Source organism: Diabrotica undecimpunctata, chromosome 5 (genome assembly GCF_040954645.1).
Source record: "Diabrotica undecimpunctata isolate CICGRU chromosome 5, icDiaUnde3, whole genome shotgun sequence".
Taxonomy (NCBI): Eukaryota; Metazoa; Arthropoda; class Insecta; order Coleoptera; family Chrysomelidae; genus Diabrotica; species Diabrotica undecimpunctata.
In genome coordinates this window covers 31,439,547-31,467,323 of record NC_092807.1, presented here as the reverse complement: position 1 = coordinate 31,467,323, position 27,777 = coordinate 31,439,547, and the positions used below count along the sequence as shown (strand labels likewise).

Here is a 27,777-nt window from a genome sequence, read left to right as displayed (position 1 = left end):
ACATCAGGTTAATCTCGACTTTCAGTCAGATGATGTAGCTTCTACCACTACGTCTAGCCACCATACAGAAAGATGTGACACCGAAAAAACCTTAGAACTCTTATTATTATCAGCACTAAAGAGGCAAGAAGCAAGACCAGAAATACTTAAACGGAATAGAGTCCGAAGAAAATTTGCTGAATGTCTTACTAGCGAAGAAGTCTTGGAAAGAATTTGTTCAGAAAGAAGTGCAAGAAGTTTGAAAAAAACCAAGAAAAAGCTGATAAAGGCGAAAAAGAAAAAAAATCATTCAGGTTCTGAGAGCGAAGAAGAGTACGGATGGATGATGATTCAGACTTAGATGCGCCTCTGTTGGAAGATGATAATGGCATTTCCAACACAGTGGTAAAAACGAAAGAATACACCCAAATTGGGATTATTAACTCTTAGGCTTTGATAAAATTTACAGTGGATAAGCATAGGAATGAAATCCGTCATTACATTGGAAAAGTAACAGAAATTATTTCCGAACGTATTGAAGTAGCAGTGACTTTCCTAAGAGAGAAAGAAAAATATTTTTATATTCAGTTTTGCTAAAAGATGTAGTAAGGGTCCTGCCAAATCCTACAACTCGTCGTGGGATGCACGTGTATAATTTAGGTTTTGCGTTTTTCTAATTCAAAAGAGGCGATCCCTATTTCTTAACTTTGATTCTTGTTATTATCGCATTTTTTAGGTTTTAAATAAATTTTGTGAACCAAAAACAGTGCCTAATTAACTTATTGCATGTCAGTGTTAACCATTAGTAAATATGGGCTTTTAACGTAGTTAATATGGAGTGACAATGTTTTCTTAGTGTGGGTAACATTGACATTTGACATATTTACAAAAATGTAAAAGGGTATTAAAATTTTGAAATTTACAATAAAACCGATTTACTCCTAATATGGCAACCTAACAATACGCGTAATTTCGAATTTCTAAGTATAGTCAAGGGCGAGAAGAAAAGTATTCTGTGAAGATTTGTCAAAGTTACTCGGATCTACCTTATGCCTTAAGTTTATTTAGGAGTAATGGCGCACCCTGTATATTTCTAATTTACTTACAGGACTTACCTATCAGGAATCAAAATATTAGCAAGTTACATTACTTTTTGTACACACTGTATTTCTCTAATATCTGTCAGTATGGCACAGCTTATTGCAAGGCTAAAATAAAAAAAAACGATGGATATAACACTTTACCAAAAAAACTGCATGTATTCGTGATTGGCGAATTAGAAAAATCTACTTATCGGCAACTATTCGTTGAAACACATATTATTTTCTATTTTTTTGTTATCTGTATCGCGTGCCATTTCTTCATACCAAGAAAACAAAGGCGCCGGTAAATCTCCCTCCGGGCCTTTTCTCGACCATTGATTGGTCACCATAACCCACGCGATTATCATTCAACAAATGCCGATTACTAGTTTTGTTTTCCAAACAAAAACCATACGTTCGGAATGATAAGAATAGCCGTCTTTCTCGCGTTAGTTCGACTACCGTATCGTCCGTCTCACTCGGAGAGTCCGTTAACTCCGAGAGTCTTGGTGGATCATCTCTGATCAACCATCAGCGACTATCAGTCTTATTTGACCCGACAGCAGTTGCTGTTGGAAGGTAAATCAGTGGTGACTTACAGTGTACGTTTTTTTTGGTGAACAGTGACTTTGTGGATTGAACTGCAAAGACAGGTTTTCACTAGAGGTAGGTGGAATATTTTACATATTTGGGTAGTGCAGATTTTTTGTTTGATTACTCGTGATAAGGCATTTAATAATGAATGTCAATTATATTTTATAATTAAGTAAACAAACCTTTCAGTTTTATTGCCCTAAAAAATTGATAGTATAAGCGGTAATGCCAAGAGATTTTTATCTATTCTTAGAATAATACAAGTAGGATTATAATTATTTCTATTTATAGTAATCAATTTAAGATCAAAAATAATTTATACTATTGCAATTTGGAACTGCTTAGTATAACGTGTAAGTACCTATTCATTTGTTTAAATATATACTAACATTTTTACAATAATATAATTGCTATACTTATAAATATTTATAAATCTCAATTACCTAAAAAGGGTTTTTGTTTGGTATCAACATTATCAACTTTTTATTGTTTTATGTGTCCAAACGATTGTTCTATCTTCATACTGATCTTTATTGTGCCCTTAGAGACAAATATTTATTGGTGCTGTTGTCATGGATGCCTGTCGCTATTTTATATCCTGGTGCACCATGTGATCTACCAATATTCAGCTTAATATTCAAGCTCTTATATATCGTCTGCATCACGTATTCTATATCCACTATATAATCTATTTCATCATTTTGCAGCCGTTTTGGATTATCGCCAGAAACTATTAGATAAAAAATTAATTGAGTTCAAAAAAAATTACATTTTTATAATCGGCTTTTACCATATTAATTGATATTACGAGACTATCAACAGAAAATATTTTTAATATCTTTCTCGATGAACAGTAATTAATTAATTTATCTACTAAATCTGCGTTTAATAAGCTTATTGTAAAATTATTTGACAAATCTTATCTTATAATTTAAAAATAGATTAATAAAATCATATACATAAATAATTATACAACTGTTTCCTTTAAAGTATGTAAGAAACTTACGCCGAATAATAAATCTGAATTTGAAATACAACTTTCAAATTATACATTATATTATATTATGTTCGACAGGGTCGGGTCGATTGCATTATAGAAAATGATACTGTGAATGATCACAGATATGTCGCGAGATATTTTTGAGAAAGGTGACGTCCCATTTGTCCTTTTTATTGTAGACGACTTTCTACCTCCACACATACGACATAATAGTACAAGCATTTAGATGATATTAGCATTCGCATATCGCACAAATAAACACTTTCCATCTAAATATTATGTTCTGTATCTGCACTAATAGATGATCATACTTCATACCGGAATAAAATAAAAAAGATGTTTTTGTTTTACTAATTTAGGACACCTGCCACATTTTAATCCGAATCAGACTCGGAACAATCTCTGTTTGGATTAATAATAACGGATTCAATTAGATCGCCACAAATATTGTCAATTTTCCACATGTTCACATCTTCTTTGATCATATTATGCTCAATACATTTCTTCCAATTGTTTTTGTCCACGTGACTTGTCAATAAGCCCAAATCCTATTGGATTAAGCTTACAATGGTAAAGGGGAATCCGAAGTACCGAAACACCACGCCGCTGTTTTATCTGAAACGTACTTTTTAAATCAATCCTAGTACCTGCACTTTTCTACGAGGCTGAGAATATCAATTTTGGGATCCTAAAAAGGTGCAAAAAAGTTTACCACTTGTACCCCCGGCTTCCCCCTAAAACGCCGCCTCATAGGGGGTCGGAAAGAATCGATTTGCCAAAAATCTGTACCTCTTAGAAAAAAATGTTTTACATAAAATCTGTAGCTGAGATAATTTTCAACAAAAATGTTTTCTAAAAACATTTTGGTTGAAAAATACATAAAAAAATGTACAAAATTTGTATCATCTCGACGGTAAAAATTCGATATCTTTTGGTCAGAGTGTCCTATCGACCAAAATCAAAATACGTTTTAAAGATAAAAAGTGAAGTTTTCGTATGCAATTTTTGTAGTTTGCGACAAATGAAGGCGGTTTTTATTAATTTGTTAAATAAATAAAGCTATATGTTTTGAAGATGGCAGTCTGACCAAGGAAATTCCATTGTGACCGGTCAATGAAATTTTAAGGATCTTATGAGTCATAAAAAATGACAAAAATCGCACAACGTTTATTTATTTAACACCTTTATAAAAACTGACTTTATTTGTGACAAAACACAAAAATTGCACACGAAAGCTGCAATCTTCACCTTTAAAACGCATTTTGATTTTTGTCGATAGGACACTCCGATCAAAAGATATCGAGTTTTTACCGACGAGTTGATACAAATTTTATTGTGCATTGATTTCGCGCGCGTAACTGACATTCAAAATCACCGGTCACTTCAAGTGTTGTTTCTGAGAGAATGGTTAATTCTAAAAAAAAGTGCTAATTTTTGAACATTTTTGTTCAAAATTATCTCAGCTACTTTTGATTTGAAAGTCTGATTTGAGGTCCAGTAGCATTTTCGTCTTTGACGACTGGAGTAATTTTAATATTTTTGGAACTAAATCTTTATGGTAAGTATTTTTTTGACTTCTGTCAATCCTTCTGGTGACCTAGGATGACAACTTCTACTGTTCATAACAGTGATAACCAGTTTCAGAATCAGATCTAAGATTTGAGTTATTTATCATTCTCTCGATACATACCGAAAGGCGGTGGACCGGGACAAAACCGAAATAAGTGCCCTTTTGATACCCATAGATTGTGAAATGAAGGTTAATAGGTACTCCACATTTCACAAAACCTTCAGAGCTTCCAATATGTACAACAGTAGTCATGTTCCCTTTACTCGATGTCGAATTCAAATCTGCCTACCGCTTTTATTATTTTCGTCTTGACAGTATGTATTTCGAACTTTCTTCTCTGTCTACTGTATTTGTCCACTGAGAGAGACTTTCTATTGTATTTTTTATTGCTTAACCTCCCCCTTTCTTTCAAGTTTCTATAATGTCGTTCTACAGAATTTCAGATAGCCTTAGAATCTCATTCCTCAAATAAACCGCATGTACGTTACGCCTTAGTAGTTTTTAAATTACTCATCGATTTGAATTTGTCGTCGTATTTTAAAGTTTTATACATTTGAAGAGGTCCATTTTTGATTTCATTGATTAATTTATAAATCAGTACCAGTTAATTTCGTAGCATCAGGCATTTACACTCGGATTCTTGCTTTTTAGTAATATGTAACAATTTATTTGGAAAATTTTTTCGTTTAAAAATAATGCACCCTTTTTTGTCTCTGAATTTTTTATTATATTGACTTATCTCTTGCACAAGGTAAAGAAACTGGTACCTAGACAAACTAAAAAACAAAATTTAAAAATGCATGCAAATGCGCAGAGAATATAACTAAAAAACTAGAAACCTTTAAAACCGGAGGCATAGATAATAAAATAAAAAACAGCATAATATAGGTAGCAGAAAAGAAAATTGGACAAAGACACAGTCATGAATCAAAAGATTGGTTTGACGAAGAATGTAAAGCAAAAAGTACAAAAGGGGAAACAAGCTAGAAGACTTTCGTGAATAGAATGGGTAACAGACGAAACATTAAATAAATACAAAAAAGAAAAGCAAAGGGCAGCGAAATTATGCGAAAGAAAGAAATCGGAATGCATCAATGAACAAATGGATGCCGTAGAAATAAACAACAAAAATTATTTGAGTATGTAAAGAAACAATGCATTAGTAAAAAATTATAGTAGAGACGAAAAATTGGATACCTCGGCCATATTCTGAGAGGAAAAAATTACGCAATCCCTCAACTAATCATCCAGGGAAAGATTGAAGGCAAGAGAGGAGTAAGTCGCAAACAAATGTCTTGGCTACGGAACATAAAGAACTGGACAGGCATAAATAACACAGACGTCTGGTCTTAAGATAATTCGCCAACGCACTCTAGGTGCACGGTACTATAAGAAGAAGAGAGGCAAAAATCAGTAAAAGAGCTGGACCACACATTTTGGAAATATATATAAATCTAGTACTATCATTACCAAAAACAATCCAGTGTTTAAGGACGAAAGGAGACGAAAAAGAAAGCACTTTCCCATATAAAAGCATTTACTGATGATGCTAATTAGACGTACGAAAATGGCAACTCTGTAGCATAGGTCATTACAAATAAGGGAAATACGGAGAAGATCAATATCGAAGTAGTTGTACAACAAGAAAATATTAAGAAAACCGGAATTGAAAAACTGATTACACGAAGTTCAACACAAATTATGGGGTAAGCAGATAATCTGATACTAGCAAAAACGAACAAAAAGAGATTAGAACTTGCACTAAGGGTGCTAACAAGTGAAGCAAAAATCATGGGACCAAAAATAAATGATGAAAAACGAAGTATATATTAGTTTCAAGAAATGGCAATAACGTAGAGGATAATAAAATGGAACACAATATGCATTTAAAAAAGTAGACAGATTTAAATAGTGGACCATTTAGACAACAGGAGCACAGAAATATACGAGAGAATAAAAGCAGGCAATAGAATATACTGGAAATGTTAAAAGATTCTAAAAGATAGAAAAATTGGTACACATGACATTTATTGACCTTCAAAACTCGTATGATAGTGTCCCATTAGCCAAGCTGTGGCAGTTGCTAGAAAACAAGAAAATTCCACTCATTTACACACATTAATGCTGTCAGGGAGTTGTACGAGTAATGACGATATGACGAGTTCAATTAAGATTGTACCAAAAGTGACAATCACAGTGTGACTCGTGGCTGAAAGACCTGAGGAGATGGTTCGACCGCTCATCCGCAGAGATCTTTCGCGCAGCAGTTTCCGAAACTACAATTGCCATTTGGATCGCCAACCTTCGAAAGGAGACGGCGCAATGAGAAGAAGAAGAAAAGTGACAAAAAAGAATAAGAGTGACGAAAGAACTTCACCAAGGCTGCTGCATTGCTCCTACACCCTTTAAGATTTATTTAGATGTGGTTTTGGATATTTGGAAAACAAAATGTGAACTTATAGCTGTTAAAATGGAAGATTATAAACTGTACAGCTTTCATTTTGCGGATGACCACGTAATACTTGAAGAAGATCAGGATGATATCCACTTTATGTTACGAAAATAGATGAAGAATATACTAAGTGGAGTTTATCAATTAATCTGCCAAAAACAGAGTATGTAGTAATGGGAAGTAAAGGTGAAGGAAAGCACTTAGAACTAAGAGGCACACAAATCGAAAATACTGATAGCTATAAATATCTCAGTGTAAGCATTACAGTTATCTCAGAACTATAGGCACCAAACGGCAACAATTGAAATAGAGCACTCAACATCCGAAGATATACGGAAAGTGTGCGACAAGGTTGCGTCTTATCACTGCTATTATTGAATCTGTATTTAAATCTATATTCAGAAAAGCATTAGACGAGGTCCAGGGTGGAATTAAGATTAACGGAACCAGCATAGGCATCATCAGGTACGCTGATGATACCGTCCTAATAGCAAGCAACGCACAAGAACTACAAAATATAATAAATGCGGTAGTTCATCATAGAGAAATGTTCGGTTTACTTCTAAACGTTTTTACCACTAAAATTTTAGTATTTTCAAAGGTACCAACAAACGTACATTTGTATGACAAGAAACAAATAATAGAACAGGTAACTTCCATAAAATATTTGGGAGCAAATGTCAACAGGCAGTGTAACCCAAAAAAAGAAATCCCATCAACAATCGAACAAGCGAGGAAAACACTCATTAATATGAACATTTTTTACAAGATCAGACCTTAGTCTAGAGTTCAGAATTCAAATGATCAGTTTTCTCTATTTTGCTGTACGGCTGGACAAAGTGCTGGCTGGCGTGAGTAAACAAAAAGAATTACTCAGTATAATTAAAGAGAGAAAAATACAATGCTTGGGTTATCTGTTGAGAGGTGAAAGATATGAATTATATTAGAAGGTAAACTGCAGCGCAAAAGATCAGTTGGAAGACGCCAGAACTCGTGGCTGAAAGACCTGAGGAGATTCCAAATTCCAGATTTGGATCGTTAACCTTCCAAAGGAGACGGCGGAATAAGACGAAGAAAAATTACAAACGATGGTTCGAATTCAAAAGAAATAGCTGCTAGAATTGGTCTAGGTAACTCAGCAAAACCTCAACTGAATAGTGTACTCTGGAATAACCACATCACTTGAAACACAAAAACTGTGATATACAAAAATATCATAGAAAGTATTGCTACATATTATGGTTTAGAGCTTTGAGTAATAAATAGAAAAGATGCATCTAAAATAAAAGCAATGGAAATAAATTATTGCCGTAGATGTTGCCAAATTACTAGAAGAGATAAAGTAAGGAATACTGAAATCAGAAAACTTTTTCTTTGGAAAATTTCCTTGAACTATCTGTCTAATTCTATAAATTAAACGATTTAAGAAGATTTAAAAAGTCAAAATGATGTGTTACATTTTACACCGAATTTTATTGTGATTATTATTTCCGTGATTTAACAGGAAGCTTGCTGTTTATTTTTTATCTTATCATGTTTGTATTTTTCAAGTATAAAGTATTTAAATATGTTTCAGTAGGGTAATAGGTCGATATTTCTCTATATTATATTAGATAGGTCTGTCCGGTCTCAATTTTTACATAATTATTCGGAATATATTTTATTTTCTTAGTATCGCTAGATGTTACAAACAATCATCGAAAAACTATTAAATTCAAAAACCTAAAATAAAAAAAAAACGTACGTAAGTATAACTAATTTGCGATATAGGTATGTATGTACCGGGTGGTGCAATAAGCCGATCTCTCGGCTATATATCAGCAGGAGACAGGCGAATTTAGAGAATTATAGACCGATTACTCCTCCAAGAGAACAGGCAGGATTCCGAAAAGGTTACGGAGCTAATGACCATCTACAAAGCATAAAAACCCTAATAGAGAAAGTAGTGGAATGTAAGTGGAATGCAATATACCTCTAGTACTAAGATTGGTCGTATACAAAAGTATTATACAATATATACCTACAGGCAACAACCACTTTTAAATTACATATTAATAGTAATCGCAAAAAAATAGAACGGGGATTAGACAAGGATACCCAATGTTACCTAAACTTTTTAATACTGTGCTGGAACATGGTTTTTGACAATTTTAATTGACTGTCAAAGGGAATAAACATAGATGGAGAATATCCAAACAACTTATAGCTGAGGATCTAGGAATGGCAAGAAAGATGGTACAGGAACTCGTTGTGGCTGCAGAAAATGTAGGTTTAAATATAAACAACTCTAAAACAAAAATAATGACAAATTTGGTACCCAACTAGAACATCAGTATGGTGGCCAAGAAGTAGGACTCGTAGATAAATATAAATACCTAGGATATGAAATTATGATTGGCAGGAATAATCAGACCCATGAACTGAAGAGAAGAATCGGTCTTGGGTGGACAGCATATGGAAAACTGGGAGAAACTTTTAAAAGTGAGCTGCCCACATGCTTGAAGAGAAAAGTATTTGATCAATGCGTCCTCCCAGTGTTAACGTACGGAGCAGAAACACTTACTTTAACAAAAGCCTCGGTTACCAAAGTGAAAGTCACATAGAGAAGAATGGAACGATCCATGTAAGGAATAACACTGCGAGACAAAATAAAAAACGAAATGGTCAGGAGAAGAACCCCGGTGATTGACGTCATCTACGGAATAGCCACACTAAAATGGAGATAGGCAGGGCACATAGATAGAGACGAATGGGCGATGGATAAAGAGGTTATTGGAATAAAGACCAATTGAATATAAGAGAAGCGGTGGACTTATCCACTTCACTGTCCACTTCAGCAGTGGACTTTTGAGGCTGGATGATGATGATGATTCCTGAAATACTGGCCATATTAACAAAATAGAATTACAAATAAACAGTAAGTTGCTAGAGAAGAAATAAAAAAAGTGGCTATTCATTTGCTTTTAAATGAAAGAAATCTTTCGAGTAAGAAGCAGCATAGAATCATGTAAAAAGTGCAATTTTTGTCGTATAATTCATTTTTAAATTCTTAGGCAAAGAAAAGAGCTGCCTAGAACTTCCTAAATTCGGGAGAAAAATTAAATTTGTGTAGAAAATATGTGTATCAAGATCTTATGTAATCATTTTTGGCGAGTAATGAAGTGAATGAAGTATTTTTAATAATATTTGAACTCAAAAGAAAGATAGAATACTTATGACTTACCGTATTAGAAAACCCAATGATATACAATTATGTGTTAAAGGGCACCCCCTGTTAAAATAGGCAAAATACCCTCACTTCGAGAATTCAATTTTTTTTACGTTCTTTGTAATTAAAAAATAAGGCTCGGTGCAATTTTGCGAACCCAAGAGAAGATTATCTCTATGGGTCCTTGATAGCAACTAAGTTGCTTGCGTTGCTATCGAGAACCCATAGGGTTAGCAACTCCTGGGAGTGTTGCGTTGCCATGATGTATGTAAATCTGTTTAAAACTACATCATTTAAATTTAACAACAAATGTGTATTAATTAACAAAGTTAACATCATTCAAAGCGTTTTTACACACATATTTAGTGGCTTCTCTCATGTATACCTGGTAACTGCACTGCTGATGGATTTATTAGTCCGAAAACGTTCTGTGATGTAACTCGAAAGGGCAATTTTAGAATATGTATACCTTTTATAAAGGATTTTTTAAATAAAAATTTTTATGACTCATGGTATACAGTCAACTAGAGGAATTTCATTTTCTTTGTGGATCTTATTTTTTAATCACATAAAAAGTAAAAATATGAGAAAATTGATTCAGGTTGTGTCGATGTCAAAAAAATGTTTATCCCTGCCAAAACCCCTAAAAACCGCGAAAAAACATGGTTTTTTGGGAGGTTTAAAGGAGTTTAGTTGACTTTTTGAATGCCGTTAAGATCTCGTTTAATTTAAAATATTTATAACCTATAAAAAACATTGAAATAGTCAATTTCTATAATTATTTCTGTATATTCTCGAAGTCAGAACATCGAAGTCTATATAATGGAGAAAGTTTTTAATCAAATACTCAAATTAAAAAAAAAATGGACCTGCAGCAACTTCCAAAAAAAGTTATAGGCCTTTTTCGAAAAAAAAAAATGCTTTTTTTAAAAAGCCCCCTCTTAAAAGATGGTTCCTCCTGGAACCTTGTCGGGACTGGAACCGGAACTGTATGCTGGTATCGGCAACTGGACAAAAAAAAAATGCTTTTTTTAGGTTATGAATACTTAACCTAAGGGTCTATATAAAATAGAGCATAAAAGAGTAATACAGTTGCCTACTATCTAAAAAAAAATAAAACGAAAAAATGACGTTTTTGTTGGTATGGAAGGGGGTGGGGGGGTGGCGGGAAGTATTTCGAGTGTACTCATTACTTTATGTTATCACTAATTGTCATACGTGTAGAGTATAGAAAATGAATGAGTCGAATGAGTCGAATGAGTCGATTTGTGTTTTTAGGATTTACCATATTAGTTCATGCATCATAAATTGGGTTTTTAAATCGTCATAAATGTCTGACCGTCTACAAAAGTATTCATCTGCATATTTGCATAAATTTTGGAATTATCTTTACTGACGACTTGCAAGATATGATACGCTTTCACAAATAAGTATGTATATTACAAATTATACTTTCACTATTGTTGCCGAATGTTGTCAGAATAAAAGAAATATTATAGTTGATTTTAAAAATAGTTGTTCAAGTGCTCTATCACTTCTTAAAAGATATGCAGATGATACGTCAGATACTACATAATATGTCATAGTTAATTGATAATTATAGTAAGTTAACATTGCGATACAAGAGGTACCACGAACTATTCTATACTGATGGTAGACCTAAATGCCAAAATAGGCCACAAGCAGAATGCTTCGGAGTTTGTAGTTGAGCCTGATTATGACGATAGAAACGAAAGGGGTCAAACTCTTACATAATTTCTTCTGCAACACAGGCTATATGTCGTGATCACTTATCTTAAAAAAAGCCCCCAAAGAATGTGGACTAGGCTATCACCAAATGGCTTAAACAAGAAAGAAATTTACTTTATAATTACTAACAAAAAAGACGCTGTGCAGAGGCAAGTCGTAACTGTATGAAATAAATTTCCAACTGGTGACATAGAATGGCTGATACTTCTAGAATTTTCTTGGTCCTGCATGAGTTCGGGTTTTATCAGTTTTTCAAGAGGAGCTTTGGGATAGATCTGTTTAAGGGTTTGAAGGGTGCTTAGTGAGTCACTTCAGATAACTGATTTAGGAATGTCATTAGAATTTATATGCATGTTAGCTTTGAGCACTGCCTATAGCTCATCGAAGAAAATAGTAAAGTAGGTTAGGAGACGAAATTGATATAATATATCATTCGGGGTAACAAATGCAGTGCCTACTCCTCTGTCACACTTAGATGCATCTGTAAAGATTTTGTAATAGTGCTCGTAATGCTGATTGAGAATTAAATATAGCGGGTAGATTGTGTGCTGCAGGGAACCTGTATGTGGCTAGAGACTGAATTTCTTCCAAAGTTGATAGCTCAGTTTCCTTCTGTTCTAGTTCTATAGCATCTTTACCTGCAGCTCTACTTTCTCTATTGTCTATATATTTGATGTAATTTGTCATATAATTTTTCTTTTTCCGTGTCTGTTTTATCCTTGGTAGTGGCATGTACATTTAAGAGACTGTAGTTAATGTTCCACGTATTCTTAGAACACATTCTATTATCTATAGCGTCAAAACCTATTATGAAGTTACTAACTCTATTGCTAACTACAAAGCCTATTGCAAAGATATGTTGCATTTGATGTCAGCTATAGTATATTGTGGTAGAGAGTTTTCGAAGTGGTAGACAGATTCATAAGCTTTTGCTCCCTGATAACCAACAATGGCGATTGCTCCTCAGAAATCAAGCGTAGACTAGCAATGGCCCGAACCGCAACAGCTTAACTGATTAAAACATGGAAAGATCAAACAATAACAAGGAATACTAAGGTCAGGTTGGTCTATGTCCTTATTTTTTTCCTTATTACATAAGCAGTTGAGACATGGTCTCTTAAAAAAATCGAAAGGAATAAGATAGAAATATTCGAAATGTGGGTCTGTAGAAGAATTATACACTTGTGTCCTGGACAGAACATAGAACCAATTTGTCAATTCTGGAAGAGCTTCATATAAAACAAAGGCTATTAAAAAAAGTAAACCGAGCATACCTAATTTACTTCGGTCACATAGCTAGAAGAACGTGGACCATGGAACTATTGGTAGTAGAATTAAACATAGAAGGCCAAAGACCAAGAGGAAGATCTCCAACACGATGGGAAGACCAAATGAAGCCGTCCATATGGCACAGGATCGCAGCGAATGAAGGCAGCAAGCTAATAATATTTAGAGTGTCACCACGCTCTGACAAGAGCTTAATAAATGAGTAGGAGTATAGTGTATGTATTCAAATTCTTCTCGAGAGTGGTGCCTTTCCAATCCATATTTATATTTGTTAAGTGTCTAAGAGACATCTCATCGCAGCTGCAGCATACAATCTTTTCACTTTCCATGATCCAAATCGAATATCCTTTTTTCGTTTGTCAGATCGTCTACGTATGCTCTGTCCAGTTTTTGTTTTTTCCGCTGAGGTAACAATGCCTTTTGTCCAGGGTAAAATTGTAAGGTTTTGTCCAGGCCCAACCCCTAGACTTGGAGAACCAGGGGCTCTTCTGTTAGTGGTACCATATCCTAGCCAAAGGGTCACAGTTATAAGGCGCTGGAAACTTGCCTTCGCCCATCTCATTCCGTCTAGTATTTGTTAGTGTTATTGACGTGTGTCAACTAAGACATTGCCTGATATTTAATGACAGTAGCCACTTGGCATAACTAATCATTCACATTCCTCCTTTCTCATCCGGCATTGGTACCGACAATGGCGGAGTTTACATTATAATGTACATCTGTTTTTTAATATGCATTGTATAGATCCAAACTGATTTTTGAATATTTCGGTTTCATATTCTTTTTATGTTATTTTTCTATTTTTACTCTCTCCTCTATTGGAATAGATGTCTCCTAATTTATCATAGAAAGCTCTTTTAGACTCACCCAGTTCGAATTGTGGGATATACCTACACGTGTTAGATTCAACACTTCTTTTCGTATCGAATACAAAGTTTACTATATTGTGTATTATACCTCGTTTCTTGGATGCAAGCAATTTGTAATCTTCTCCTCATCCTGTCCCGATGTTTATTCTATCCTATTTAAGTATCCTATATCCTATAATAAATAAACATACTATGAAACCAAGATACAGCATTACTCCACACGTGCTTGTATTTTGTTGTTTGGAATTGCTAGGATCCATACGTTAAGGACTCTGACTTCCGTGCCATCCAGTTCATTATTATCCGTATCCAGCCACGAGGTGTTATGTACTTTAGTATCCATCGAATATATCGTATCTATCTCGAAACAAAAGTAAGCGAGCAAAAACATTAATAAAACACATTGGAATGAAAGAAACATATTTTTATCCCAAAAATGAATTTATGGTAATTCCATATTAAAGCGCCTTATCTGAGATAAAAAGAGGCAGTATTATATTACATACTTTTACGTATTATTTTTAAGTTAAAAGTTTTTGTTCAAAACTTTTTTTTGCGAATTGTGCTCACTCGTATTTGATCGTCTACGCATGATTAATTATAACTGGTAATTATTTAAATTAATCACAAACACGATTACTGTTAAACGCATTTTGTATTCAAAATTGTTGTTGATCATTCGCGCTGAGCCGTGAAATCTCAGGCCTGTTTGAACTGTAGATTTGTCGAAATAAATTTTATTTGTATAAATGCAAATAGATGTATGAGTCACAAACGGTTACTGTTTATTCAGCGATTTTTAGTGGTCCACGTTTGTGTTTATCAAACATTACAGGATAACATAAAAGGGAAAGTTCATGATAGTACCTACTAAAAGATACATTGACTTCTAGTGGTAGAGTTAATTCTGATAAAACATGTAATCGTCGTTTCACAAAATTCACAAAACAGATAATAAAATGGCAGAAGTTGCTTTATTGGCGTTTCAAGTATCTTGCGATTGTGAATAAACCAGAAAACGTAGCCTAAACGACAAATACACATAGAGAAAGAACTAGAGAAAAAATATAGAAAATATAGTGCTTTTAAAATTGGCTTATACGTATTTTGTCCTTGCAGGAGTCATTAGAACAACTGGGTAAGAAGCCCTGACCGTGAAATCAAATCTTTTCCGTCAAAGGAAGTAATAATGAAATAACTTTCTAAAGACGCATACGGTCAATTCATCGTCTTTTACTTGCTTTGTAAATTGTAGAAGGCACAGATTTAGGTAAGAATCTGGATTTTGGTTTCGAACAAGTAGAAATCTTCGAATTTTTTTTACCTTGTGTATTTGTCAAATAAACACTATATTTATAATTTTTCTTCATTGGGAAAACAAGGATATACATATGGTATTTGTGGACAAAGAAGGCTTACGACTGTGTAATAACATCAAAACCCTAGAAAGCAATCAGCAAATTGGGAATAGAGAAAGAATTACTAAAAACAGCAAAACGTCTGTACGAAATGAGACTCATTCGTACAGAGAACTTCACTACAAGAAAAGTCTCTTAATGCTTGGAACATATTAATAACAATTAAGAAAAATGCGAAGGAATGTAAGAATGTAAGTTCAGTGGTTGGTCTGCCCACTGGGACTCCTTTAATATCATTGGGAATATAAGTCTCGGATTAAGAGATCACATAGGAGCTCTGTGACAGCGTGGAACTTATTTCCGCTGATGCTAAGCTCCATCATGCTCTCTCCAAAGATCCGACTCCTGGCGTGGGTCAGGTGCGTCTTCCCAGTGGAAGTCTATCCTCCACTGACGAGGAGGCCCCAAGGACTCTCATGGACGCTCACTTCCCAGAAGGCAAGGATGATAATACTGCCCTAGCTACGATTAGGCTCCCGCAAATGGGGGATTTTCGGATGGCGAAGGAGATAGTATCGTATACGAAGGTGTGCTGGGCTGTTATGGGTTTCGCTCCCTTCAAGTCACCAGGCGAGGACGGCATTATGCGGGCTCTGCTTCAGCAGGGTCTGGACCTTATTGCTCCCAAAACTGGTCAGGATATTTATGGCCTGTCTTGCGATAGGGTATATTAATATAAAACCGGGTAAACCCGATTTTACTCTTGCTAAATTGTTCCGACCAATCAGTCTCTCATCCTTCCTTTTAAAGGCTCTAGAGAGACTCGTAAATCGGTTCATACGTGATGGATCACTTAGGGACAGCTCTTTGCATGCATGTCAATACGCCTACCAGGCTGGGAAGTCTTGTGAGACGGCCCTGCATCACCTTGTCTACAGAATGGAGCGGGTGCTAAATCGGAAGCAATACAGACTGGATATCTTTATGGATATTGAGGGCACCTGTCATCAAGTGCCACCAATCACGCACTTCGATGTTCATCGCCCTTCCTTCTGGAACTTATAATTAAATTTAATTGGTTGAGAAATGAAAAGGTTTCATATAAAAGTTAATTTATCTTTAAATATGGGACATTTTCGGATCTCGAGTCAGTTGTGATAGTAGTGTCTAACTCATGGTTTTACCCGTGTAGGGTAGCTCCCTAGAGCACTTTGCTCGAAGGGCTCTGTTTCTTTCTAAGACTCTGAAGCTGAGTTTTTTTCTTCTTAGAAATAATGTGTTTTATTTCCACCACCTAATAAAACCATAATGGCATTGTCTCTTCAAGATAATGCCACAATAAGAGCGTACCGGCCAACTACGCAATATAACACCATATTGCGCAATAGTTGGACAAATTAATAAACATGGAAACTTGCACCAAGTTGCAATCAGTTTTTCATACGTTTATTAATTACACCGGAGACGACACACCTTTAGTTGTGCTACTTTTGATTCCATATCTGATGTTGCGGAAAGGCATGGGGTTGGTTGCAGCTTGGTCAGATTAATCCGGACCCTGCTTTTTTAGAGGCAGATAGCTGCGTACCGAGTATACTATTCTGTTTCATTTGGACGCCCTTTGTCGCCCCTGATAACTTGGAAACATCTGTTGCATAACCTGGCATTAAGAACATCAATGATCTGTCCGCATGGAACAACACGCATTTATTCATATATTACTTCTTGTCGCCACACGGTGCGGTATTTAGGGATTTACTGAGATAATAGTTGGTCATACTAGTTACTAAAAAATAAAATATCTACAAATATATAATGGTATTGGTACTTTAAATATTGCTACAACTATTATGCCAAAAAATAATAAATTTTAACATTGTCCCCAAGAAGCAGTATGTTCGAGTATCTATTTAAACATTTTCTTTTCATAACAGATTTTTTATTTTTTGTCATAAATCTTCCTGTAAATAAGTAAAAAAAGTGAATTGTACTAACTGAAAGAAAAGTAGATAAAAATTACAAGTAAATCAACAGGAAAAAAGGGCGCCCACCTTATCTTTCCTCTGAGTGACAAAGAAAACTCAAGGATCCTATATTTTAGAAGATTTATAAACAAAAAGAAAATATAAAAGCAATATAACAAATAGGTTAAATCTTTTCCTAAAATGTTCCAAACGCAAAGGAACAATCACTCTTAGTTTATTTGGTCTTTATTAAAAATTATTAGAATTATTTACCTGTGATCCAAGAGAAGTTAATTTTAGTAGAAACAAAAAAAATACAAATTGGTTACCTACTAACTGTATTTACTACTGGGTAAATTATAAAAACTCAGTTTGACTAGACATATTAAATTTCATTTTACAAATACAGAAATGTGTATTACAAAATGATACCTTCAAACTACAATATTTAATTTCTAAAATGTTCTCAATATTAAATGTTATTTCAAAAAAATAGGAAATGAATAAAAAAAGTTAAAATTTACATTGGTTATTATTATATCATGATATGTAGATAGGAGATTGTATCTCTTAATATAATCTATATACAAATTTAGTGTCGTATAAAAACTCATTGGTTATTCAAACATGCATAAAGAATTACAAGAGTATTCCCCATCCCAAAACACTGGAACACTGGGTATGATATATTGAAAAAATAAAAATAAGTGATTTTTTTTCTGATGTAAAAAAGGATAAAATCTTAAGAGAATTATGTTTTCACCACAACTTTATGCTGCACTAACTTAATCTTTATTTCTTGTTTTATTTTCTTGCTGATGTTATTACATAAATTAATTTACTTCATACTACATACGTCGCTTGTACTGGGATGGTAAAAGCCGGCTGACAGCCAAATTCAGAATTCGACTTGATCTCCTCACGATGTAAATCGAATTTTTTTCTTATTTTTTCTTGCGACGATCCAAGCTGTCTCATCCTTTGTCCCTCTTTCTCCCGGTTTTTAGAGGTGTCTACCAGAGGCATATTCTAAACAATGATTCAAAAGTGTTTCTTTTTAGAATATTTGTAGGACGCAAATTAAAATCTCATATAGAGTGGAAGAAAAAAATGCTACATTCTTAAACAAAAATTAAATCTTACGTTATAATTTCTTAAATGTTCTCTATATGATGACTATGCAACACAGAATATTAAGAACTCAATACTGAATTTTTATTAAGTAGAATTTATTTCCTTTGTATAAAAATAATCTCAGCAATTAATATACCTTATACTTATAATTTTATACAGGGCAATAAAACTAGATAAAGGTATGAGTGTAAGTTGATATTATTTAATTTCTTTGAATTTCAGTCATTTTCTATAAATACGAAAATGGTGAGTACCAAGGTCGCCGGCTCCTTTTTCGGAGGTTCTATAATAGTGATGGCCTGGACGGGAATTTACTTTTCACGACATCCAAGGTCTTTACCAGAAGACAACTCAATTCGCACAAGAAACATTTATGCATACGACCCAACCGACGAGCTATACACCAACAAAACATATAACATCAAAGTCAATACAACTGGAGATGATGTTATAAGAAGAAACAAAATTAAAGAGGTATTCTTGTTCGTTTTTTAATGCGACATCCCAAACTTATTTTAGAATAAGTTAGATAAATCTGTTTTAAGATTGAATATTATATAAACGCAATATTATAACCGATAACATTATTATATAAATACAAAAACTGTTGATTACAAGTTGTAAAATTAATTTTATTCATACTTTTACTTTGATTCCTTTTTAAAATATTTATCAGTAATTAGTTTTCTTCAAAACTCTGATGTTTACGACTTTAGTTTTCTTAAAGTAGATTATATTTGTCATAAAAATATATATTAGATAGAATGTTTTTAAAATAAATATCACCAATATAATAATTTCTTGAACTAATTTTTTTGGCAACAAGGTAGATTTACATTAAGAATGAAATGATAAGAATTTTTATTAACAAGTAATCCAAAAAAAATTAATAATGTTTTGGCGACCCCGTAGCTGAATACACTCCTGTATACGTCTAGGCATTGACAAAATGAGATAATCGATGTCTGTTTGTGTCATCTCGTTCCAAGCAACTTGAACTTCATGTATTAACTATGCCAGAGTCTGTGGAGGATGGTGCAAGTGGACAATCTCCTTCCCATCATATCCCATACATGTTCGATAGGATTTAAATCCGGAGCACGGGGTGGCCACGGCAAAACATTAACGCCAGCTTCTTGGAGAAAGTCCATAGTTTGACGAGCAATATGGGTACGCGCGTTGTCTTGCTGAAAAAGGACGCCTCGACGGCCCTCGAGATAAGGCAGTAAAGTGGTTTGTAAGATGTCATCAACATAACGCGCAGCTGTCATATTGCCTCGAATAAACACAAGTGGTGATCGGCTGCCATAGGTAATAGCCCCCCAAACAATTATTTCAACTGTCCGGCGTCTTACCATCCTACGACCATCATGCATTCCTAAACAGATTCGCTATTCATCGCTGAATGCTACATTCCGCCATTCTGCCACCCAATGCTGCCGTTCTCTGCACCAATTTAAACGTTGATCTCAGTGGTCCGCAATCAAAGGAAGCACTAGTCGTGGGCGGAATGAAACAAGTTCAAAGGCTCGAATGAGATGGTATAGTGTACGCATACTAACAGGTCTACCTACTATTCCAAACCATTGGTCAGCAATTTGACGCGTAGTAGCAAAACGGTCTCGCAGAGCCAGTAATCTAAAACGCCTATCTTGACGTTCTGTGGTACGCCTCAGTTAACCAGTTGGTCTTCTTCGTGTTCCTCTACCTTCGTTTGTCCACACACAGCAGATACGCATAACCGTCATTGCCGTACAATTAACATGACGGTCAACTTTGCGATATGACAAACCCCGGTCTCATCACAAAAAAATTTAAAGATAAAACTTTATTTTTACAAAAAGTAGAAAAGATAAAACATGGGTATTGTTATCATAGCATGTTTTAAATATAGTCATTATGTTGCCAAAAAATTAAGTTCAAGAAATTATTACTTTTGGGTGTAACACTTTTAATGTCACTGAGTATATATAGCTCAATTATATGTCCTTTTGTAAAAAAAATTTAATTTTACTAGGTGGATCTGATAATTTGATCACCCACTGTAATTATTAACTGTGTGATCGTACATTTTAAAAGGAACTGCCCTCAAGACTCTAAAAGAGTTTAGTTTGTTCCGTCGTTTTAATGGAGCTGTAAAGAAGTTTGACAATTACGTGAAAATTGTGTAAAAATAGTTTTCGTTTTCCGGTTCTAAGTTTCAACTCGTATAAAGTTTATCTTCGCTACCAATTAAAACAATCGAACAACAAGTTTTAAAATTAGTATTTATAATGCAAGATTAAAACTGGAAAAGTTTGAAGTTAAAGTTAAATAATATATAATACTATAAGTAATTTAAGTTTGCGAATTGCATTGTGAATAAAAGATTCGAAGAGACAGACAAAGAGAAAATAAGACAGAATAGAAAATAATGGATCATTAATTATTTGTAAAATAAATACTGTCCTTATTTCAAATTTTATCTAAAGAAAAAATCATTTAATTTGAAGATAAAAAATCCCCCGGGCTTAGAGATTGGAATAAAAATATTGAGTTTCAAAAATATCAAATGGATTAATGTGTAAATACTGCATCTCATGCAGCAGTTAGAAGCAAACTAAGTAGATTAAATAGAATAGTGGATTCTGTCAAGAAGAATGAATTCTATAAAAATTTATGTGAGTTTTTTTGTCGTGTGAAATGTTTCTTTTTAAAAAGTAGGTATAACAGACTTTTTTAATATTCGTTTAATATTCTTTTAGACAAAACAGTATACATGTTTAGTTAACCTTATTAGAAAAAAATTACATATTATCGACAGTTGTCAATCTATCAGATAGATATTTAAATGCAACGTAGAGTTTAATACTATCAAACGGTTCTAAACTTTTCTGTTACTGATCCATCTATTTCAAAATTAGACATAATTAGCTAGTGGAGAAAATATCTGAATATTTAACGACCCACGAAAAAGAAGAGTATTATGTAAAATTGAATTGGAAGTCTATTAAAATTAAACAAAACATAAGCAACGAGAAACTAAAAGCTATAAGAACTTTAAAAAATGACGACTCCATAATTATCCTACCAGTAGACAAGGGGAATGCAACTATGATAATGGATAAAATTCAATATGAAAACAAAATTAAAGATCTAATTACAAATCTTGTACAAAATTAACAACGGATCCAAGAAGCCCTTGTAAAACAGAATATATAGAACTATATGTATATCTTTATATTGTTTATACCCTTTATCGTTTATAAATAAGGAATTTTCAACAATCAACCGAATAAAACAGAGGAACTTACAACGAGATCCTACAGCATACACAAGGAATAATGCGAGAAAAATAACAATACCATACATAAAAGGATTATCAGAAAAACATAAAAAGATAGGAAATAAATTCAACATTTCAACACCATTCAAAACAACAAACACATTGAGATCTATTTTATCTACAACTAAACCTAACAATGAACAAGAAAGAACAAAGAATTGTATTTATAAAATACCTTGTGAATGTGATCAGTGTTATTTAGGTGAAACCTCAAGGCCATTAAAAAGAGAGAATTTGATAGATCTCAAATATATAAACACGCATGGGAAAATTAACAGTTAACATTTTTTTTATAATTAAAATAATAAATAATTTTAATACCTTTACCCTTGTTGCTGAGACGCCCATGGTCGTATTCGCAAATAGCTATGCGGGTGGTCTTGTTTACCATTAGAAAATTTTATTGCAACCACCGACTTTCCGAACCACGGAATTCTCACGTACAGAAGGTCCTACTTATCAAAAGACATCATAAATAATAAATTTAGTAAACATCGTCGTAAAGTATTTTATAGTATTTTTCTGTAAGAACCTAATCCAAAAGGTTTCATATCTCCTCGCGTTTCTTCCCGTTATTTCAAATGTCCGTTGAACCTTTCTATATATATATATATATATATATATATATATATATATATATATATATATATATATATATATATATATAAGCGGGGATCCTACAGCTTCTGCCGCTTCCCGCATTTCGATCGCCATCTTTTTCTATCTCTCCAGGTGTCTTCATCAATGGCTCTATCTTTCATGGTTTCCATAACACCTTGTATCCAAGACTTGGCTGGTCTTCCTCGTTTCCTTCTATTACTTGGATTGTATTCCATAGCTCTTTTTGGCCATCTGTTGTCGTCCATCCTCTGTACGTGTCCATACCATATTAACTGTCTAGTTTCTATTCTTTCAGAAGTTGTATGTACTCTATCTGTTTTTCTTCTAATTTCAGAATTAGGTATACGTTCTACTCTTGATATACGGCAAGCTCTTCTTAGGTAGTCCATTTCAACCGTGTCAACTTTTTTCTTTCCTTTTACTGTCATTTGCCAACATTCTGCTCCATATGTAAGAATGGGCTCTACAATTACTTTTGAATTTACAATTACAATGAACCTTTTTATCTTCTTAGAAATGGACACATGCTGGCCTGTCATTTGTAAGTGGGGGTTATTTCGTCTCTTTTTTTTTGGGGAGCTTGTAGAATTTTGAGAGGAAGAACTTCACTTCTGAGAGGGCGGTCTTTGAGTAAAGACGCTTGTTTCTCTTACCGTTTTGTGAATTTTTTCTAAGTGTGTATACACTTAAATATTTGAGTTTCTTATTCTAATACCATATTAGATTAAATATGGTTATAAAGTACCTTTATTTTAATTAACTTCAGTGCTTGATACTAGTAACGTAAAGTAGCTTCAGTGAAGTAGTGCAGCAGTCATCGAGATTTATTGTAAATTATCATAATCATATTACCTTCTAATAATGTGGTAATCATATTAACCAATCCTGGACGAATCAGCGTCAAACCTTTTCGTCACCTGTAGTTAAGGTTAACTACCCATTTAGCAATTTAATTAAAAGAACATTTAATATTTTAATACTAACTTTCAATCAGCTATTAAGAACTCTTTACTAATAATTATTACGAACATTTAATTCTCAGTAAGAACAGTAGTTATTCATTAAACAACAGTGCGAGACAGATAATTAACATAAGACCAAGTGCGGGTTGGTTTAATTTTTATAATACAGAATTCTTGTAACCTTTTTATATTCTTTTGAATTTAACTTTAATTAACTTTGTTTTATTTGCTATTCATTTTTTTTTCTTATTTATTGTACCCGTTATCTCGAGATAAGCCCATAAACAGCGAAGAGAGAATTCTTTAACCAGCTTTAGTTGAATTTTCTTAAAAATCATCTGGCTCTCTTCGCTGATAACTTAAACTGTGCATGATTTTATTATATTGGATTTGTAAACGTATTTCTTAATCACAATACTGTCTATTTCTATATGTATACAACCATTCATTATTTAATGGTGCATTTTTTTACTTGTTTACATACAGCCGCCTATATAATTGGGTTGTTGAATATATTGTTTTGTTTTATCAGCGCATTTTATTTCTCGACTCCTAATAAGTTTCCTGATAAAATAATACCTCTAAATATTTGCTTATTACCTTAAATTATTATTATACCTTCGACCAGAAAAAAGGTCAGGCTGATTAAGTTTAGTAGGTAAGTAGGTGAACGGAGTCCACCTATCATATTTATTATTTGTTTATGTAGTGTGTTTACAAGATTTATTTAATAATTGACTGTTGATATCTTTCCTTATCTCTTTTCTTTTCTTAATTTACCCCTTGAACCCTAAAAAATTAAGTGGCGCCCTTTTTCTATCTTATCTTTGGTAATTTTACCTATCTATCTTTTTGTTTATTTCTGTATCTTTTCTAATATATCTTATCCTGTCCTATCTTTACTTATTTCGTCCGTTGGACCCATTCCCGGTTCCAAAAGCTAGTTTCGAACCCACGACTCGCTCTCCACCAATCATCTGGCTGCCGTCCGCAGTGTCTCCATTGGTGACCTTTCTAGCACCATCCAAAAAAGGTTTCCGAGGTTACAAACATAGGGTTCAATGGAACGATTCAAGTATAGTCCTAAAATTAACAGATGGTAAAAAGAGGAGAATCAAAGAAGCCGCTCTAATTATACTAAATGAGACCAATTGTGTCGCAAATTCCTCGGCAGAATGCAGTAGGGTCTGGTTACCCATATTAAAAGAGGAAGTTAATAAAAGCAGAATACCACTATTAGTAAGTCAGTAACATATGGGGGATACATTATTTATGTTTTTTAAATAACAAACATATAAAATCAGAGTTTGGTGTTTATTGAAAGTAAACTAAATGCACGACCAAATACTTACCATGTCGGGATAGTATTATGAGGTTTCTTTCCTGGTTTTTTCCTCATAATTTACTATGGAATCACTAATAAGAGAATTTTACTGTCATCATGACATCTGGTTGCATGTTGTGGCAAGTTAAAGTTGATTTCATGTAATCCAATGAACTATCTTAAAGTAAAGTCGTCCCAGGAACGCAAGTCAACAATATTGCCAATATCATTTTAAAGTCGTCTACTTTGAAATAAAATGTATGATATATGTCTGAATTAACAATATAAATGAGTCACATAAAATTTAATTAGAAGAATATTTCAGCAAGTAACAGAAAACAAAATTTGTTTAATTTATTAACGTTTGTATTTTGAGAACGATTTCCGAAGTGGAAATTGAAACGTCAATAAATTTATTATAAACTTCAATTGTGGCTTATTCCCATTAAAATAGTAATGAATCACATTACTCATTGCGAAAAAATCCAAATTAGCTGTACCTACCATCAGAGTTAACAGTAAAAGATTTGCACAAGGAATACCTTCCTTTCTCTAGGAATACTACCTTAACGACCACTACAAAATGTATTGGAAAGTATTTAAAACAAAATTTTATATTATATTTGGATTTGCCCGTACCGACACATGTGCGGAATGTGATAAATTTGAACATACCTTAACCAACATATCTCTGAGGCCGGTGCAGCTTCTTGCAACATACAAAAAGAACTTTATATAGGAAAAGCTAATGCATTTAATGCCAAAAAACGCAGCTACAAAGAAAAGGGCAAGAGCAGGCGAAATTACTTGCATTATCTTTGTTTTTTTGCAAAATTTACCACTGCCACATATACCGTATTTCTTCCATGATTTTGGAAGTAATTGATCAACAATGTATACAGAAAATGAAGCAAAAAAGGCATCGATCGATGTTATAGAACTAATTAAATACCAATAATTTATGTAGAAATTTTATTTTTGATTAGTTTAGATTACTATCCGGGCCAGAACAAGAACTCTACCATGTTACACTTTTTATATGTATTAGTTTATGTGTTAAAAATATTTGATACCATAATTTACCTGTTTCCTATATGAGGGCATTGCTATCTTCCCAATGACCAGGATTTTTTTATTATCTCAAGAAAAAATCGGAAAACCTAACGTGTTGAAACTCCAATAGGCTGGGATAATCTCATTTTACAAGCAAGACTTACCAAAGTAGATGGTTCAATGATTTTTTATATAAAAAGTGCAACTAAAAAATTTTTCCAATATCCAAAAGCAGATATTAAAAAAAAATGGGAGAATGTTGAAAATCGAAAATACTAAAAGATGCATTCTTCTTAAAGATAACTATAGTGGTCTATGGCGTTCATCACTTGCAGCATCAAAAATACCAATAAAAAACTAAATAAACTTGTAGCATGCATATGCTCTACCAGCACCCTTTATGAAGAAAAACTGGATACTCTAGAAAAGCTTCTTCCTCTTTTACATGATCACAGCAACAGAACATTTTACGAAGACGATAAAAAGCCAGACGACCGTAGGACCTGACGGTTTTGACAACACGGTCTACAATACTGATACCAGCAGTGGCTGCGAAGACAGAGTTTGGTAGCAGTAAATTTTTTAATATTTTACTATTTCCGTAGTATTAGAGTTGCATACTTACCATAGTAACTGTGTAACTGTGGTACTATGGTTCCAACTACATCCGTTACACGGATAACTTGGAATCGGAATTTATACTGTACCAACTGTAGTTTCTTGAAAGTGTACAACTAATTTTTTAGATTGTAATACCTTGTCTCCCAAAAACTACTAATTTTAGAGCAATAGTCATACATATTTGTCTAAAAATTCCATTATCTATTTAATTTTGATAGAAAACATATAGGTTTCTATTTAAAAAATCAAAGGGATGAAATTCAATCCCTTTTTATTCATCCACATCGCAATCTGCTGTATTCTTTCTTTCTTATCGTAGCATATGTTTTACTATCTGATTTACATTTTGGTCCCTTTAGTGCAGGGATCCTCACTAGGATTTCTTTGAGAGCCTAATAGTTTGAATGAAATTTTCCTCAGGGCCGCAAGTACAAGTGGTGGTATGAAATAACTTTAAAACTATATGACTATAACATAAGTTTATTACAAGTTACGTAAAAACAATATAATTATAAATTATATGGACTGTTTTGCATGTAAAAAGTAGGAAAATGTCTTTTAGTTGACTCCAGGAATGTCAAGTACTGAATTTGTTAATTCTTTGAAGTCGACGGGCGAAATCTTTCAGAGCTCTCTAGAATGGCATCTATGTTAGCAGGTTGGGAAGAAACTAAAATTCTCAAAATATTTTCAACGTTCTCATTAGTTAGGCTAGATCTGTACTTTTTTTGTGTGAACTTCAGCTTACTGAATGTAGATTCACAGACATATGTAGATGCAAAAATACGCAAAATTTTTTGAGCACAGTCAATTAAGTTAGTAAATTTTTCATTTTCAACTGCTTCCCAAAACTTGTAGTGAGCTTTTTCCTTCTTTTTTTCTTAAAAAATACTTTTGAGCTCTGTATCATTCTGAAGATCAATTAACTCATTTTTCAAATCCCTAGCTTCTTAATCAAAAATAGAAAGATAAGCTAAATTTTTGCTGTTGTTATTGACCATGGATTTTTCTTTTTCTTCTTCTTCTTCATGTGCCGAGCTCGATTATCGAGCGTTGGCTATCAAATTGGCTATAGTAATTTTGTTGACGGCAGCTCGGAAAAGAGATGGAGAGGATCTGTTAAACCAATCTCTCAGGTTTTTTAACCAAGCGAAATGGTTCTTGGAACTTCCTGAAGTCACTAAACCTCACAGACATTAAATTTCATCCTTTAGGTCTGCTAAGAGCTTCAATAGGTCAGAAATCTCTTGACTTTTTTCTGGATTTTCATCAAACAGTGCTTTAACGGAAGAAAAGCTGGAATAATCTTCATTTGACAATTCTTCAATATACATATTCAGCTTCTCCTCCAGTGAAAACACAATACTCATCATTTTCGTTACAATGTTATTGTAGTCTCCTTGCAATTTGGTTGGTCAATGTTTTATTCATAATGCTCATTGTATCAGTGAGAAATGCTACTTTAAGCTACCAACTAAAATTATGAATATCAGGAAACTCTTAATTTTTTTGTCGCCATAAACAGAGTAATCTCATGTCGAATGCTGAAGAAATGTTCCAAAACTTCACCCTTACTCAGCCATCCCACTTCTGTTTGGTGAAGAATGTCCCCATATTGCGACATT

The 27,777-nt window shown here is 33.5% G+C and overlaps 1 protein-coding gene across 2 annotated transcripts in view; it reads left to right on the top strand.

The window, feature by feature from the left end:
- The window catches only part of LOC140441244 (mannosyl-oligosaccharide alpha-1,2-mannosidase IA-like), a 396,800-nt gene that overhangs the window by 316,548 nt on the left and 52,475 nt on the right, over positions 1-27,777 (top strand). The window contains exons 1-2 of one of the 2 annotated variants that reach the window (XM_072531840.1): positions 1,568-1,727; positions 18,469-18,720. The exons of the other annotated variant lie outside the window; for it this stretch is intronic. Of the exons in view, the coding sequence (XP_072387941.1) occupies positions 18,490-18,720 (231 nt within the window). The 5' untranslated portion in view covers positions 1,568-1,727; positions 18,469-18,489. Of the gene's footprint in view, positions 1-1,567; positions 1,728-18,468; positions 18,721-27,777 lie in introns of those variants that run through there. 2 annotated transcript variants of the gene reach the window in all.